Source organism: Notechis scutatus, chromosome 3 (assembly GCF_049901735.1).
Source record: "Notechis scutatus isolate UNSWTSFEM ecotype Mainland chromosome 3, rNotScu1.2, whole genome shotgun sequence".
Classification (NCBI taxonomy): Eukaryota; Metazoa; Chordata; class Lepidosauria; order Squamata; family Elapidae; genus Notechis; species Notechis scutatus.
Genome location: NC_142011.1, coordinates 163,046,830 through 163,064,397, shown reverse-complemented (window position 1 = coordinate 163,064,397; position 17,568 = coordinate 163,046,830). Strand labels below are relative to the sequence as shown.

The 17,568-nt window shown below is 34.1% G+C and overlaps 2 protein-coding genes across 11 annotated transcripts in view; one reads left to right on the top strand and one right to left on the bottom strand.

Annotated features, from left to right (window-relative positions):
• Nucleotides 1-17,568, top strand: part of OSBPL1A (oxysterol binding protein like 1A) — a 79,378-nt gene that overhangs the window by 57,993 nt on the left and 3,817 nt on the right. For all 8 annotated transcript variants that reach the window (XM_087961638.1, XM_026670338.2, XM_026670340.2 and 5 more), the window contains 10 exons: nucleotides 5,258-5,333; nucleotides 6,357-6,491; nucleotides 6,909-7,006; nucleotides 7,348-7,530; nucleotides 8,003-8,110; nucleotides 8,364-8,453; nucleotides 8,652-8,778; nucleotides 12,080-12,196; nucleotides 13,589-13,712; nucleotides 14,718-14,808. In XM_087961638.1, coding sequence (XP_087817764.1) covers nucleotides 5,258-5,333; nucleotides 6,357-6,491; nucleotides 6,909-7,006; nucleotides 7,348-7,530; nucleotides 8,003-8,110; nucleotides 8,364-8,453; nucleotides 8,652-8,778; nucleotides 12,080-12,196; nucleotides 13,589-13,712; nucleotides 14,718-14,808 — 1,149 coding nt within the window. The remainder of the gene's footprint in view (nucleotides 1-5,257; nucleotides 5,334-6,356; nucleotides 6,492-6,908; nucleotides 7,007-7,347; nucleotides 7,531-8,002; nucleotides 8,111-8,363; nucleotides 8,454-8,651; nucleotides 8,779-12,079; nucleotides 12,197-13,588; nucleotides 13,713-14,717; nucleotides 14,809-17,568) is intronic.
• The window catches only part of CABYR (calcium binding tyrosine phosphorylation regulated), a 30,276-nt gene continuing 25,129 nt past the window's right edge, over nucleotides 12,422-17,568 (bottom strand). Inside the window, exon 6 of one of the 3 annotated variants that reach the window (XM_087961645.1) lies at nucleotides 12,422-12,705. The gene's annotated coding sequence lies outside the window, so the exon portion shown is untranslated. The remainder of the gene's footprint in view (nucleotides 12,706-17,568) is intronic. The other 2 variants (XM_087961646.1, XM_087961642.1) reach the window with 2 other exon arrangements.

Here is a 17,568-nt window from a genome sequence, read left to right as displayed (position 1 = left end):
TATGCACTAAGAAGTTTATTCTATGAATAGCACTACCATTGAGACCTGAAGAGCATGAGTTAAACAGAAGAAAGACATTTCCAAAGTTGGCAGAAAAGGGGAAAAAAGCAACTAAACAATGGCCATAAATTCTGAGTTGAAGAAGAAAAATGAAAGGGATGAAATGGAATATCCTGAAAAAAATAACCAGGTACCAACTTGTTTGAAAACACTATATTACAACATTTTGTAGTAGATTCTGTTCTGTAATAATGAAAAAACAAGAATAGTTCTGTTTCACATATTAAAGAGCCTTTCATCCCAAAATATCTGAGGTATCTGAGTCCCTTTTTCTGTCACATCCAGGATCCCCTTTGACTCCAATGGCTGATGATATGAGTCACTGCCATTTTGAGGCAGAAAGTGCATGAAAACATTAGTGTAAGCCACAAAATGAAGTAGTTTAAGAAAACAAGTATACAACTCTACAACTTTCCCCAAAGCTATGAAAAAAATACATTTCCAGCCATTTCCAGCATTACAGTCCTATACACAATATCTACCCTCCATAGCTCTGAACTCCTTCCAAACGTTGAAGGTGGCTCTTTACTATCAAAAGATGAGGCCCATTTTTATGGGAATAACACTCAAATGTGATTATATAAAGAGGGAGAGAGGTTCGCCTAAAACCAGATCTTGAATTTATGACTGATACACTGCTGTTTATTTGATTTTGCTTTTTTGGTTTATTTCATTTATATCCCGCCATTGGACTCTCCTATCAAGAGTCTCAGTTCTATGATCATTAAGCTCCAAACTAACTTAACTGAATGTTTTTTGCTCAGTTCTCATGAGCACTAGCAATTTAACGTTCCCTTGCTTTTTCTATATTCCATCTTTTTGTTCAAATTGATCTGCTCAATTTAGTGTAGTCTAAACATATGTTTAGCTTGCCAAATCTTTCTAGCCAATTTGAAATATTTTTTTATCACAATTCTTGTTTTTAATGGTTTGAAAATAGTTATGGGGAACTGCCATAAATATTTGGAATAGTTCAGTTTGAAGCACTTCTGAAGTATTATTTTAAATGGACAACATCCTTTTTCTAAGTTGGGATACTAAAAACTAAGGTGTGTTCTTTACTGTATTGCAAAAACATAGTTTTGTGGCAGTTTGTCTAAACTAATCATAAAAAAATATGTTTCCTAAAATTAAAGACATAATCTTATAGTTTATTTATTAAATTTATATGCCATCCACTTCACTATCAAGCAAATCTGGGCAGCTTATAATGTCATAAATAGCAATATAAAACAACTATAAATAAATAAGATTAAAAGCATTAAAACAGGCACTAAAACTTAAAACATTTCATTTTCTGCCACCTTAAATGCACATGTGGTTTCTGTTTTAGCAAGCTACCTTTAGCTCAAAATTTATTTTGGTACTAGTTAGGCATAAGAAGTAATTTATAAATAATTTATTTTGTTAGTATCTTGATTTCATAATATCTTCTCATGCATTCTAATAGTGAAGTGAAGAAAAAAAAATCCAACTATAAAGTACTGTCATGTATTCCATACTAATAAGGAACATTAAAAACCTGATCCTAGAAATAAGAAATAATTTTTCTTGGTCCACAGTTCAAAATACATGCAAATAATTTTCTTTCTGATGATCTTCGTACAGCTTATTTCTGAAATGGAAAACATTTCTCTCACTTGTGAATTTTCTTTCAGATATCCTGGATCAAGGACTTGTCCTATAAAAGGGACTTCCTGTCTGTCTTCAAGTAGATCAAAATGTTTACTGGATGCAGGTCTATCCTATGAAAGGACCACTGCTTTTTTCACAGATATAGTATTTGTAAATTAGCTAACAGACTGTTTCAAGGTAGAACCTCTAAATGGAAGGGGAAGACATTTTCATAAGAAGATACCTCACAGTTTAAATATAGGTTTTATGACTTCTACCTACATAGCCTGGAGCTGTTTATATTTTTCAAGGGCTAAATATTTCAAAGGTTTTTCAGTGTCCATCAAATTATTTGAATAACGTTTGATTGGACTCAAGTAACACAGATGTAACAAGGGATTGCCTTGTATGTACATGTAGTTTATGTGGTATATAATATAAAAACTTTTTTTTTCTTTTGAATGAAAGAACCTGCGATTAAATTTTGCCAAAAACAATTTCTGTATTTGTATGCAATCTTAAAAGTGACCATTCACTGATCAATTCTGTCTTCACTTTTGGAATGATGTTGTTTCTTTATTCAGTCTAATGCAGTCTTAACAGTTTTGCTAATCAGAGGTTGCAGGAACTAATAACTCTTCTATATTTTCCATCACATTTGCTTTTTCTTTCTGGCATCTTGGATTCTCCTATGCTACTCAATGCTAAACATGACATCATGAAAATTTGAACATGCATCATCTGCAATGAAGCATGCAGGCAGGAAATGAATAGAGTTAACGGTAGTTTGAGAATGACCTTAGTACTCATCTAGGATACAGGTGACAGTGTAAGCTGTTGTTCATTGTGATTCCTCAATAGTGTTGCTAGTAAAATGTAAGTAGGATCATTTTAGTAATTGGACAAAAACCAACTAAAGGAGGACATTTGCTGAGGGTTGGAGCTAGCTGAAGTATTGAACTTAAGAAGGAAGTCGTGGGAATTATTTTTTATAAAAAGTATTAGGAGTGGGTCAGTGGGATTAAGGAGGTTTTCTGATGGCCCTACAAGAGTCAGAAATGCAATTGTGGAGTAAGGAGAATAAAAGGTTACTGTTTTTCTGAAGCTTTCCTCAACCTCAGCTGAGAAGTCTAGAAAAATATCACTGGAGGGTTTGGCAAAAAATTGAAAATTTGTGGGACAGAGCATTACAGTTCTGTTTTAGATAATCATGGAAGTTCTAAAAGAGATGGTAGAAAATCTTCTCTACCTCTTCCTTCTTGACTTATTTGAGATGGCAGAGTTGACTGCATGCCATTCGGGAGTTTAAATAATGTGTGTAAAAATGTGGTCCCTTCCAAGATTTTGAGTAATTGCGGCTTAAACAATATTTTGTTTAAAGTAGACATCGGGCTAGTTTGATATGTCTCCACAATGGCTGGGACTGAAAATTGTTTGATTACTCAACCAGAATAACAGTACATTTCTCCTGTAATATCCCAAAGCATAAAACATCCGTTGAATTATATGGAGGCAATTCATTTATGTTACTTTAATTAATATAGTATATACAATTCCTCAAGTCAAATAGCTAAAAAATAAAATAAATTATCCTTTAGAGAATTTTTTTCATACATAGTAATGTATGAAATTACTATAAGTAATGTTCCTCAAGGTTATCTTCTGTTTTAATATACTCAGAATGCCTGGCTTATGAAATATTGCTTTTTTATTTTTATTTTTTATTTTTTTGGACATTCAATGTTTGTTCCTCAGCAGATGGTTGGACTAAAAAATTAAGATCCCTTCCAACTTTATGATTCCGTGATTTTGGTATTTAATGTATTTTGGAGATTAGTTCTGCAAATATATTCTGTATCATAAGGACTTATGGCCAAATTCTCTCTTTCAATTGCATTGTTTTAACATTTTAATATGCATAGTTTGAAATTCTGCTTTTCTATTTATCTTTTCTGTATTTTTCTGTAATCCGCCTCGAGTTGCCCTATTGGTGAGATGGGCAACATATAAATTAAATAAGTAAATAAATAAATTTCACTTGGAATGATAATTTCATGGTGGTTTTACCCTATCCATCTAAAGAATGAATGAAGCATTTGAAGATAGGAATACACAGCCAATATCCCTGATTAAAAGCTAATCATTTATTAGAATGGGTGATGGGTTTTTGAAGTTGTAGTGATGAAAAAAAACCAGTGTTTCCTGATTTGCAAAAAGTTGAAGGCATTTGGGCCCAGTACAGACAAGTAAAAAAGAAGCTTTTCTGAAGATGAGCTAGAGGCATAAAGAACTTTTACAGCCTGCACAATATGCATGTTCATTTTTTCTGACCATTATGGGCTCCATGAAACTAGTTTTCTGGGCTTCTCTGCTTCAAGCTATAACTGGGGAAGGTCGCCGTTATCTTGCATGACAAGTTATGCTGCAAAGCTCATCTGTGTTCTGGAGTGACTCTTGCAAGAAACAATTGACCAGGAGTGTCCTTGTTTTTTGTACAATTTCAGATTAGTTTTGGAGATTTTATAAACTTACATGTAAGAAAAAACATGTATATATGTAGTCCTCTCAAACTGGGAGGCAGGGATGGCTATCCAGAACTATTTTTGCCCTCCCAACAGTGAGTATTCCCTAGCTAATTAGTTTTTCCAGTAATAGAATTCAGTTAATATTGACTGTTAATAATATTAACTGTGACTAAATACCACTGAAAGGATTTGATTGCAAAGAATTTAACACAATTTACCAATCCTACAATTTAGTAAATTGCAACCACATTGGCGGAAACAACATTAAGCTCAGATAAGTCTCTGTGATCCTCAGTTTTACTTCAGGAATGGACAGTTTTCTTTTTTGGAGGTATTCCATATAAAGCTTTGCATATTATGTCAAAGACCGAATTCCAAAATTGGGTGGAGTGAGGAACTGTTTTAGTGCTTTGAAGAAGCTCAGACTTTTAAAAGCATTTAGTTTAAGCCCTTAATAACCTACCCACAATTGGGGCGGGGGGAGCCAAAAGGTTAAATTATTTAACTACATGCTCACTCACTCATGGGAGGCTCCAATAATACAATAATCATGTTGGCATCTGTAACTTACAAGTTTTTAGAATACTTTTTATGTCTAAAGCAATCTGGAATAGGAACTGAATGGGGTAGAAGTCTTTATAAGCAAGTAATTAAACTTGAACAACTTCCCGTAGTGTAAAGCAGCTTCTAGAATTCTAGCTAGCACAAGAGACTGAGAATTCTGGGAATTGATTTCCACATAAGGAAGTTCGTGAAGGAGTCTCCAGTGCTCCAATATATAAGGCTCACATCAAAATCCTTATCTGCACTTGTCTCAAAACCAGAGGTGTGTTTTTGCTTCCCACAAAGCCGGTGGAAGTTTTATAATAGGATGCATAACTGGTTTGAGAATATATTCGTCATGAGTGAGGAGGTGTGGAAGAAAAGTTGTTAAAACCTGGCTTCTAGTGTTAAGGTACATAGGCCTGTGTTCACGATTTGTTTTAAATAGTATAAAGTATATTCTGTGTAATTTGGAAGCATATTAAATAACTTTTTTTGCCTCCACTCCAATCTAGGACAAGCTTGCCCTCTCCAATGTTTTCAAGAAATGACTTCAGTATTTGGAGTATCTTGAGAAAGTGCATTGGAATGGTAGGTAAATATGATTTTTAACAGAGCTTTGTTATACTAACAAATTTGTATTGTTTATGGTTTCATTATGTTTTAATCACAGCATTTCTGAAATAAATTATTGTGTATTTTTTATCCCTATAGAATGCATTAAAGAGTGCTTTTAGTCCATTCCATCACATTGTCAAATCCTTTTTGTCCATTTATTTACTCATTTATAAAATCTGCAGTGTTTTATTTTCAGCCCACTTAAACTTAGGAAAACTAATTGGCAGTGTAAAGAGATATAAGGAGAGAAGAATTATTCAGAAAGTTAATATACTTACTAGGCGTTGTAACGTTTTCCTACAAACATGGAGTGAGAGTCATTCAATACACTTTCTTCCATTTTCCATTAGGTTCAGGCAAGATCACTGAGAAACTGTAGATTTGTACTGCCAGCCAGGAAGTTGTTTGAATATATTAAATATCCTACATGCATGTTAATAGAAGAATATTTTGGATTTTTTTTTTTTTAAAAAAAAGGTATATAGTGCCTGTTAAGTGAAGTCACCTAGTCAGTATTGATTCTTTGCACTAATAACATATTAAAGAGCCCTAAATATTTGCTCAAGTAGTTGTTAGACACTGTAAAGCAGAGACTAATAAGGGCTTGATCTTTCCATTCTTGTGTAACTTTGGTTTTACAATAGTATAGTGTATATATTAACTTGCCTTCATGCTATACATAGTTTTTCTCTTACTTATCCATTTTATCATTTCAACAACCCTGTGAAAGAGATCAGATTGAGTGTACAGTGGTCCAAAATCACAATCTTCAGATTCAGTATGGATATACAATTCTTTTATCTAGACTTGAATATGATACTCATTAGGCCATATTGGCTGTTCTTTAAGTTAGTAGTATAAATTTATATCTAGGTTTATGTTTACTTCTTTTGCTAATAATCAAACTTTGTTTTTATGGTAAACCAAAACTATTCTGGGATAAGTTATATAAACCTTCACACACACTTTGTAATATTGCTTTTAAATTTCTTCTAGGAGCTGTCCAAGATCACTATGCCAGTAATTTTTAATGAGCCCCTGAGTTTCCTACAGCGACTGACAGAATACATGGAGCATACATACTTAATTCATAAAGCCAGCTTGCTTCCTGACCCCGTTGAAAGAATGAGGGTACTTCTATCTCAAGAGTTGGAAAACAATTGGGTTGTTTATTTCTAGAAAATCTTATGAATTTAAGTGAAGGTTATTTGAAGAAATAAATTATAATTAGATCTTTCTTTACAGTGATATTATAAAAGTGAAGCTACTGAATGTCTGACCTGCAATTTAGCTTTAAGCAGGTTTGTTTAGCTTCTTAAAAAGTAATGGTGATAATTTGATCTCCCTTTTTAACATTTTAAATGTTTCTCACTACCTTTTTCATATGAGAAGAGAACCAGAACGTGTCTGTATAGTCATTAGAAGCTGAACATGAGTCAAATGGGACAGATTTGACTTCATGAGAATGAATGCTTCAAAAGCTGCAGATTAAATAAGATTTTTCTAGTGAGTCAATAGAAATAAGTTATAAAATTGCCTTTTCAACAGTGTGTAGCTGCTTTTGCTGTCTCAGCTGTAGCCTCTCAGTGGGAACGTACAGGAAAGCCATTCAATCCATTACTTGGAGAGACATATGAACTTTTCAGGTAATAAATGCATGATTAAACTTTTCTGGGTATTCTTTCTTGGGCATGAAGTGGAAAGACAAAATTAGCCCGTTGTGGTTTATGCAGTGTTAAAAGTATTGACTCCCTACTTAGTAGCTAGATTAGTTAAAGTCTTCATTTGAGAATTATCTTTTGTGTCTTTTCTGTGTAGTTCAGTACTATTGGTATATTAAGAAAACATAACTTGCCCTCAAATATTCCAGTAATAATTAAAATTTTGAATTTTTTTTTGTGTGTGATAAAAATTGATATGGAAATGTTTGTGTTTACCCCATTTTGTAGATAAACATTGTTAATTATCACTTTATTTTCCTGCATAGAGAGGATCTTGGATTCAGACTCATTTCGGAACAAGTTAGTCATCATCCACCAATCAGTGCTTTTTATGCTGAAGGACTGAATAATGACTTCATATTTCATGGTTCCATTTATCCTAAACTCAAGTTTTGGGGAAAGAGTGTTGAAGCAGAACCAAAGGGAATAATAACTCTAAAGCTTCTTGAGTAAGTTGGTCAGTATTAATCTTGGACTAGATTAGAAATTGCAAGCAATGCAGACATAGAATGAATGGAATTTAATCCATTGTGTGAACACAAATAATAGTAAAGTATATATGACTGTTTTACTAAAATCATTTTTATGTGACTTATAATAAATTGACCTTAATAATCTATATTTGACAAGCAGGAAACTACATACAGTAACGTATGAACTATTCTGAAATCGCCATGTTTTTAGGAATTCATATTATTATATTAATAAAACAATCTCCTATCAGTGGATCTTATTTTTCCTGGATTATCTGTGCTGTGGAAAACAAAAAACAAACATTTGTGTGTGATTGATAGTATCACATTTGCTGTTATATTGATAATGGGAAAGAATAATACCTTGATTTGTGCACTTTGTAAGACCATATGGTCATTTTAAAAGCCTTGTATGAATCTTAATTAGTTTTATTATTTTCCTTTTCAGACACAATGAGGCATATACATGGACGAATCCTACATGCTGTGTACATAATATTATTGTGGGCAAACTTTGGATTGAGCAATATGGAAATATGGAAATAACCAATCACAAGTAAGATGGAAATTTACTATTTGGTTTGAAAATTAAATTTGCTTCATATTAAACATTAATAGAACAACTACTTTAATTTCAAGGCAACAATAAACAACAAGTAATGTTGTCACTGTAAAGAAATAGTAACCACTAGTAGATTAGAAAACCAATATCCATGGTGAACATCAAAGTAGTTTTTTTTTTAAGTTCCATTAGCAGTGCACTTCAAGGATAATGTATATATTTAAGCGGTTTAATATTTCTTTCATAGAACTGGTGAAAAATGCATGCTAAACTTCAAGCCCTGTGGCCTTTTTGGAAAAGAACTACACAAAGTTGAGGGCTATATTCAAGATAAAAGGTAAATAAAACCATGTATTACTAAAATATGTGGGGATAAATATTTCAGGGATGTAAATATTTTGATAATGTGGTTCAAATACAGTATTGATAACATTCTGTAGAGTCTGCTTTGTGTAACTTTGGGTACAAAATAGGAACTTAGCTAATCCAAAACAGTAATATTTCTAAAATTAATTGTTTTTGGGTGGTTTGACAGCAAAAAGAAACTGTGTGCACTCTATGGAAAATGGACTGAGTGTTTGTACAGTGTCGATATTGCTACATTTGAAGCTTACAAAAAGAATGACAAGAAAAACACAGAAGAGAAGAAAAACAATAAACAGGTATTAATAATACTAAAAATAGAGTATCAACAGTAATTTCTCTTTAAATATTGAAAGAATAAGTATTCTGTTCTGAAATAACTGTTGGAAGATATGTACGATTTTGAAAATTATTCCATAAACTCCATACTTTCTCAAAGAGTTCCAGATATGTTAAAAGTTTTCTTTTCTGGGATTCCAATGACTTATCACATACTGTAGGCCAATTCAGATAACCACTAGAGATTTCATTACCATGGTTTCCTCTCATCTCACTTGTGAACCAACATCAGAGTACTTTCCACTTTTGATATACTGTAAAATCTATATCATACTAGTTTGGAACTCCTCATGAAAGCCAGCAAATTTGGTGCCAATATTGTAATTAATGGGTGAATGGATGGCTTTTTGACATAGTAGCCAGGAAGAAAACTTTTGAGCAGTAGAGTAAAATCTCATAAACAAATTAGATTAGAAGATTGATAGATGATAGACAGACGCACACACGCGCACACACACATGGAACTTGGCTTACATTTTTTCTATTAAATTATTCCGATAAAATTAAAATAAAAACTGAAGACAAAAACAGAAAACAGGTAAGAGGAATGCTAGCATTCACATTAATAAACTTCAGATAGTCATTCAAACTAGTGGCTTGAATGGCTTGCTTAATACCTAGTAACTATAAATTTAGAAACCTTTGGAAATATTTCAAAATAGGCAATGGCCTTATTTCCATTGCATTTGTGATGTTATTTGCTTTGACCATAGATTAATTATTGCAAGATAGGTTATCATTAAAAGTTGTGAGTTTCTTTTTTTTCTTTGTTCTTTTTTAAGATAGGGGATTGTAGTACTCTTAAATGTCCCAGATTATGTCTGCTATGGGGTTCATCAAATAATGCAGAAAAAAGCCAATTTGGTCTAGTGGTTAAGGCACTGGGCTGTAAAGCAGAGACTGAGTTCAAGTCCCACCTTGGCCATGAAAGCCAATTGGACAACCTTCGACTCTCTCAACCCAATTCTAGTCACCGGGTGGTTGTGAGGGAAATAGGAGAAAGATGCTGTGTTGGATATGTTCACTATCTGGAGTTATTTGTAAAAATAATAAACACAGAATATAAATAAATAAAAGACCTCAAGCATCTAGATTATGACATTATTCAAAGTACATTTAAAATAAAGGTAATTTTTATTTACCAAGGTAATCCAGCCAAAAGCTGATTAATTCTTTTTGATTTCAGTGGTTTCACTTTTGGATGATTATGTTTTCAGTCAAATTGGGTATTTACTTATGTCCTTTTAGAATGTCTTCATTTTAAATGCTCCTTCACTTGGTAGCTGTATCATCAGTCATATATTAATGATATTCTTAATACAAAAAGACTATAAAATTTTCTGCTGATTCCAGGGGAATAAGGACATACTATGCTTTTCTTCTTACATACTTTGACAAATATGGTTAAATAAAAACTTGCTAGTTTCAGAGCAAAATACCCACAATAAGAGCATTGACTTGGTCCTGAAGCACTATATAGTCAGAAAAGATACAGAATATCACAGCTCAATCTACGGGAGAGATTTAAAGTTGAGGTTCTTTTAGAAATTTTTGAAGTGTTCTAGTTTCATCGCCCACTACAAAGGCTTAAATGTACCAAAACTTGACTCTATAAATTATAACTGAGGGAGTTTAAATTTGCATATTCCATATACATGAGGTATGATAAATGTATAGGTTTGTTTGTTTCATGGAGACTATAAAAATTATATATTCAAAATGTTTAGGTACATACAGGCATTTTATATATTTGGGTCATGGCTTTTATAATAAAATTTCATGTTTGAAATTCTTAGTTGCAATAATTTGCCATGGGAATTGGCTGTTTGAGTAAGCGTTGTCTAATGATGTACATGACTTTTTATGGATGAGTAATTGCAAAAAGATATCTATCTCTTCTATAAGCTATATGATACCAAAATTTTCATCACGTTACATAAAGGTCCATGAACAAAAGAAGTAACCAAAGTACTTGGAATTTGAGGCAGTGATGTTTGTTTAGTAATATTTTCATAGAGCCAAGTACTGTTCTAAATTATTTATAAATATGGCTCTGCTATCCGAAAAAGTAAAAAGCCAGTACCAGCACATATTAAATTTAATTGAAGCAAAGGCGTTTTAAGCTGTTTCTTAAAACCTGGGAGGAACTAAACACTTCAAAAACAAATGAAGCAGGACAGGTATTTCTAGTTTGGGACCTGCAGAACAAAAAGGTTTAAAAAGCAAGAAAGAATTGAGAAACAAAAAATGCAAGTAGGAGAAGAGCATGATGGCAAAACACTTGCTGAAATTTACAAACATGTGTTGGTTATTCTCAATTACATTATATCAGATTAGGCAAGTATATCCCACTAGCATTTTGCAGTACTTTTGTTTTGGGGAATGTTAACCTTGGAATTAGAGCATACCAACTGTCTAATTATCTAATGAAGGGGTCAGTCACAGTCTTCATCTACTCTTGATTTCTGAATTGACTGCCAAGGAGGGGCTTATCTTTCTCTGGCTTCTTCAGAAGCTAGTTGAGGGCCAATCAATTGCCTTTTTCTGCTGGCCATAGGACGGTGTTAGTCCTGCTTAATGAAAAAGGGCCCTTTTCTTCTCTGCTAACTTGTTTGCTTTTTTGTGCATTTGCCAGTAGAGGCAAAGCAAATAATTCAATACTGCAACCAACCAGTGAAATACTCTAAACTTGGACATGCCTCCTCAGAGGGAAAGAGAGATCTTCTTATCAAATCTTCAGAATTATTCATTTTTATTATCCATTTGCCCTAAAGGTTGGTTTGTCATTGTAAAGATGGTATCAGTAAAATAATTAAGACATTCTAGATGTTCTTTTAGCAGTTATTTGTATAGTTGTATAGAAGCGTAGTGGCCTAGCGGTTAAGGTGCTGGGCTTGTCAATCAGAAAGTTGGCAGTTAGAGACCCAAGCACCATGTGACAGGGTGAAGCTCCCATTCTTGCTGTAGTTTCTGCCAACCTAGTAATTCAAAAGCATGCAAATGCAAAGTAGATAAAAACATACCACATCAGTGGGAAGGTAACAGTATAATCATGCCAGCCACATGAGCACAGAAGCATCATTGGACAATGCTAGTTTCCTTGGCTAGGAAACCGAGATGAGTACCAATCCTTAGAATCGGACACAACTGGACACGGAAAACCTTTTTATATAGTTGTACATAGAGCTGCATTATGTTTACAGAGCTGCACTAAAATGTTATTTCTGGATGTAATGTGCTGGTTTTCACACTACATTGTAGACAGGCAATTCTGATGAGCCGGATGAGATTCCCTTGCCAGAATGTGAGAGTATATGTGTGATTCCTGGAAGTGTGTTGTTATGGAAAATAGCTCCAAGGCCTTCAAACTCGACACAGGTGAGAGAAGCCTTGAATTCAATAGTATACATCAGTGTTTTTCAACCTTAGCCAGTTTATATGTGGACTTCTTCCAGAATTCCCCAGTCAACAAACTGGGGAATTTTGGAAGATGAAGTCCAAACAACTTAAATTGCCACGGTCGAGAAACATTTGTCTACATTTTTGTCAGTCTTGCTGTTGGAAATTACACAGTGAAGAAAGTGGAAAAAAAGTGAACCCTTTACCTAAACATAATTAGTTTATTTCATGGGAGCAGTTGCTAGTAGAGTTGCGTTAGTAGCCTTCTTGTCTGAAGATTTATCACTTGAATTATTTTTCTTTCCTCTTAATATTAGTTAGGATTATACTTTTTTAATGTTGAGAGTTGAAACAGCAGTATAGGCAGGAAAGCCCATTCTTCTTCATTTGTGAGAAGTCGTCCAGGGGTTACCTTTGAACCTTATTGTTAGAGCTCCCAAAATTGTGTTGCCAAATTCCAAAGTGAAAACTTTGAAGATGCAGTTTTCCTGGAAGATAAATAAAATTGGGGGTTAGAGGGGAATATATTTTGTTTGGGTTCTAATGCATACAAAAAACTTTCTCAAAATTGAAAACAATTAAAATCCTACCCACTTTTTCTTTAAAGAGAACACCCCCTTCCTGCTACCACTTTCTGATTCATCTAATTTGTCTTTTTCTGTGGTTCTAGTGCCTCTTCAATAACTTTGATTTTATTTGCATATTTTGCATATATAGTCAACTTGGTTTAATGGTTAAGGCACCAGGCTAGAAAGCCACAGACCATGAGTTCAAGTCCCACCTTAGCCATGAAAGCCAGCTGGGTGACCTTGGGCTGGTCATTCTCAGCCCAATTCACCTCACAGGGTTGTTGTTGAGGGGAAAATAAGAGGAGGAAGATACGTTGGTTATGTTTGCCACCTTGAGTTATTTGTAAAAATAATAAAGGTGGAATATAAACAAGCCCAGAGTTCCGCAACCTTTCCAGCTTTACAGACCAGCGGGGAGAGGAAAAGAGGATGGTTCTGCCCAAGCAGCTAGCAAGCATGCACCCAGCTCCGTTTGTGGGACTGGAGGGAACACGCACCCACCATTCATGCAAATGGTGCACATGCTTGCTCACTGCTCACACAAGTGGAGATTTGCATGTGTGCATGTTCGCCCACTGCTTCTGCAGCCTGGCTCCAAATGGCGCGTGACCCGGTAGTGGGTCACGGTCCAGGGGTTGGGGATCCCTGTTCTAGCTCACTTTAATGTAATGAATATAGAAAAAGGTCCTGAACTGATTCCTCAACTATTTGATTGGACACTTTCTTTACAGGCTGCAAACATATTAACAACTAATATTTCTTTATAAATGGAACATTCTAAAGCTATTTATTTTATCTGTAGATGTACAACTTTACCACCTTTGCTATGATGTTGAATGAATTGGATCAGGAAATGGAAAGTGTTATTCCTAAAACTGACTGCAGGCTAAGGCCAGATGTAAGAGCTATGGAAAATGGTGAAATAGGTAACTCAATAGTCTGGGTTTAAAGTTTCTTGACATAAGAATGTTGAAATATTTAAGTCTATTGTGGCAATCATGTTTTACAGAGCAACCTGTTGATACATACGATGGTGAATAAAAAAAGTAATGCAATAAGAGTGAGCTTTGGAACACAAGGTTCTTCTTTTCAAATAATTGAAACAGTCACATCTTTTTGAATTCACACAGCTGCTCCTTGCTGTTTTTCCATATGTGCATTTGACAGAAGAAAGTGGAAGCAACTTCTGAAGTAGCTGCATAAACCTGGAAAAAGACACAACTGCTTTAATTATTTTTTTACATGCTTCTACAATTTCCCTGCAAAGAATTTGCAGTCATCCTATCTCTAGTTTTTATTAGGAAATACCTGAAGCCTTGTTTAAGAATATTTGCATTGGATCTCTCCAGGCCAGAATCAAGAAGGCAGCTTGTTTGTCTGTTTTTTCATATATAAATGATAAAGTATTGCCTGTTTTGGGGAAATTTAGCTCAGTATTTCTCAAACTTTGCAATTTTAAGATGAGTTCAACTTTTGGGTCAGGATGCAAGTTTGAGAAACATTGCACGAGCTTGCCTTTCTCATGAAAACAGAAAAACAGAATTTTTTATTGGGGATTGTTTGGTTTTTTTGGTACCAATAATGCTGTTAAAATTATTGCTTTTATATAAACAAAATGCATATTGTACAAAATATTGTAAATGAATAAAGGAAAAAAGCTGTTATTTAATCTTGAAAAGAGGAGTACATACCAAATATTTCAAATTAGCCAACCCATTTATTTGGAGCATGGAAGATAAAAGGGTTAATTTATTGTTGAACTATCTGCTACATAATAAAGTTTGTGAAAATATGCAGAAATCTTATATAAATTATACTAATCAAAATTATGAATTATTACTGAATTTATACATTGTTACCACTCAAGTATTACTCTAGTATATTATAATTGATACATCCTGTTCTCCCCCCTTTTTAAAAACTTTTGGTAGATGTAGCCAGTGAAGAAAAGAAAAGGCTTGAAGAAAAACAAAGAGCTGCTCGTAAAAACAGGTCCAAGTCAGAGGAAGACTGGAAGACAAGGTTTGTAAACAGAGAAGAGTTATGTTTATGATAAGATAATGGACAAATTGCTTTGAACTTAGCCTCTTGCCTGCATATTCTTAATATTACCATTGTTTAATATTACCATTAAAAGATGCATTGCTTGTGAGGTGCTGTGCTCTTGGAATTATCATTCTAAACAATGGCAATACTCACCTTCTTGTGGTATCTTAAACATTGTGCAACAATAGCTAGTCAATAGTCTGTTCCTTTGATCCAGAGCTTCTTGATATAGTAACTCTTGCTTCACGTAAAGCTTTTAAAAGGTTTAGATTTAGCATTACCTTCTGGTTTTTCAGGAAAAGAATTAACTTTTTGGTTAGCAATACACAATCACTTATTATAGTGAAATTACTCCAGAATTGATGAAAATATTATAAAACCTGAATATATTGGAACTCAGGTAAATGGATTTCAGATTCAGTGGAGAAAAGTTTGAATTTCATTGCTATTTATCAGAAAATCACTCTTATTTAATTGTGAAGTCCACTAAATAAGATTGAGTTTGGACAGTTGGTGTGATTATGTAATTGTACACAATCATACGGATTAAAATTTGGACTTTATAATTGGTTTGTGGTTATAGGGGTAACAAGACTATCTGCTTAAATAATGTACTGCTTAAAATAACAAATTTGGCTACCCCTTTAAGAGCTTTCTGTTGGGAAACTTATCTTACTCTGCATTCAATCCATGATATATTTGGAAGGGGCACTTCTGAATCTCTCTAGTAATGCTCTTTAGATTTAAACGTTATATTTAAGCATCTGAAGTACAGGTAGTCTGAATTGAGCAACCGCAGTTGAGATCGGCAGTCCTATTGTTAAGTGAAACAATCACTAAGTGGGATATTAAGCGACCAGACTATGCTTTTCTTTCCCCCATTACCCTGCCCTTTGAATACTCACCCCAGAAATACTGGTTCAAAACTTTAACAAGATTAGTTAGTTTTCCACTTTTGTCTTTGTCTTTTGTATGTCTCCTAATCCACTCCCTTCACTGGGACAATTAGCAAGAATTAGCAAGAAGAGAATGAATGACTGCATTAGCATTCATTGGAAAGAAAGAGATTACAAGCAGGCAAACATTACACATTGATGTGGTAGAGTTGACAGGCATCAGCACACTATGCAAACAGCCCAGTGCATTCCGCATTGTGTGCCTGCTTACTCTCTTGTAATACCTTCCTCTCCATTCCCTCCACTCCTCTTTGCAAGGAGAGGTAGAAAAGCAACAGTCAATCACAGGACAAGGTGTATTGACTGTAATGGTGATCACTTGACTGAGGATGCAGCAAGGGACATAAATATGACCTTTGGTCATAAAATTATTTTTTCATCACTTTTGTAATTTCAAGCAGTTGCTGAATGAGGCAGTCTTTAAGCAAGGACTATCTGTACATTTTTCACTAGAAAGGTACAATATTAATAGTTTTAAAGATTTCTTTTAAAAATTCATAGTTATGCAACTACCACCATTTGCTCATGCCTTTGCTCTAATATTGCTGTTATGGATAAAGTAGATTATAAAATATTTCAGTCAGGTTGCATTTTTATTCAGATCTAGTTTGGGGTTGTTACCAGATTGATAGCTCTTAAGTGTTTTTCCTCTGTGCAATAGGGAATAGAAAGCGTTGCAAAATAGTATCTGAATCTTCTGCAGAAATCTAGGAGGATCACATAATGTTTAAAACCAGAAACTGAAATCTCTTTCTGCAGAGAAGTTATAAGGATAAAACCATAGAGTGATATTGTAAACCCCCATGTATGAAATATATTGATCCATATAAAATAAGAAAAAGCAATATATTTATAGGGAACCAAAGAGGGGCCCATTCATCTTTTTTCAAATACTTTCCTATGCTCCATTTTTTAAGCGGCTTCCATTTGGACATGGAAGTGGTATTGTTTTTCCTTCAATCCTTTCCGCAGCCTTTTAACTGCTTGCAGATAGTGCTGACGTAACAGGATAATCCTGGCTGGGATGAATAGTTTTAACTGCAAAACAACTGAAAGAAACATCATATGGCAAAGGTGCTTTTTTAGCATTTCAGTGCCATGCTTAGCACTCAACATTTATCTTGGAATTAGTTTACTTCCTTTGCCTTTACAGTGGAAGATGTTCTTAGTTTTTACTTTGGTGAAGGGAAGCATTCATCATGATTTTTTAAAATGTGGCCTTTGTGCTACTCTTAGTACTGCATGATATAATTCAGGTTTGGACACAAGTTCATCGTCATTACAATGAATCAGGAGGTGACTAAAACAATGATTCATTGTTGATTTCCACAAAAACATGACTACTTTGATTGTGCTATGGGTTTCTCTTGTCATCTCCAACAAAGGGCCAAGCATTCTAAAGTGGGCTGGAAGACTGGAATCAAGGTTCACGCCCTCATCTGCCAAGAAATTTAACGGCCTTATCATTTTAAGGTTTCCAAAAGCCCTGCTTATTCCAGCGCAAGCCTATTCCTTAATATGTATATTTATACAAACTTCTTTGTATTAAATAAACTCCAAACTTTAGAGTCACGGTGTATGAAATGGATGGCCATATTAATTTATTTAATAAGTAAATAAATATATCTTATTCATTATTATGAATTGCAGAGTTGTGACTTCTAAAAGGTGTTTGTTTAGGGTATTTCTTAACCCTTCATAATGCTGCAGAGCATATCTGTTTAGAGATGTTATACAAAGATGTTGGAAATAGCCTGGGAGATGAGCCCTTCTTTCAGCC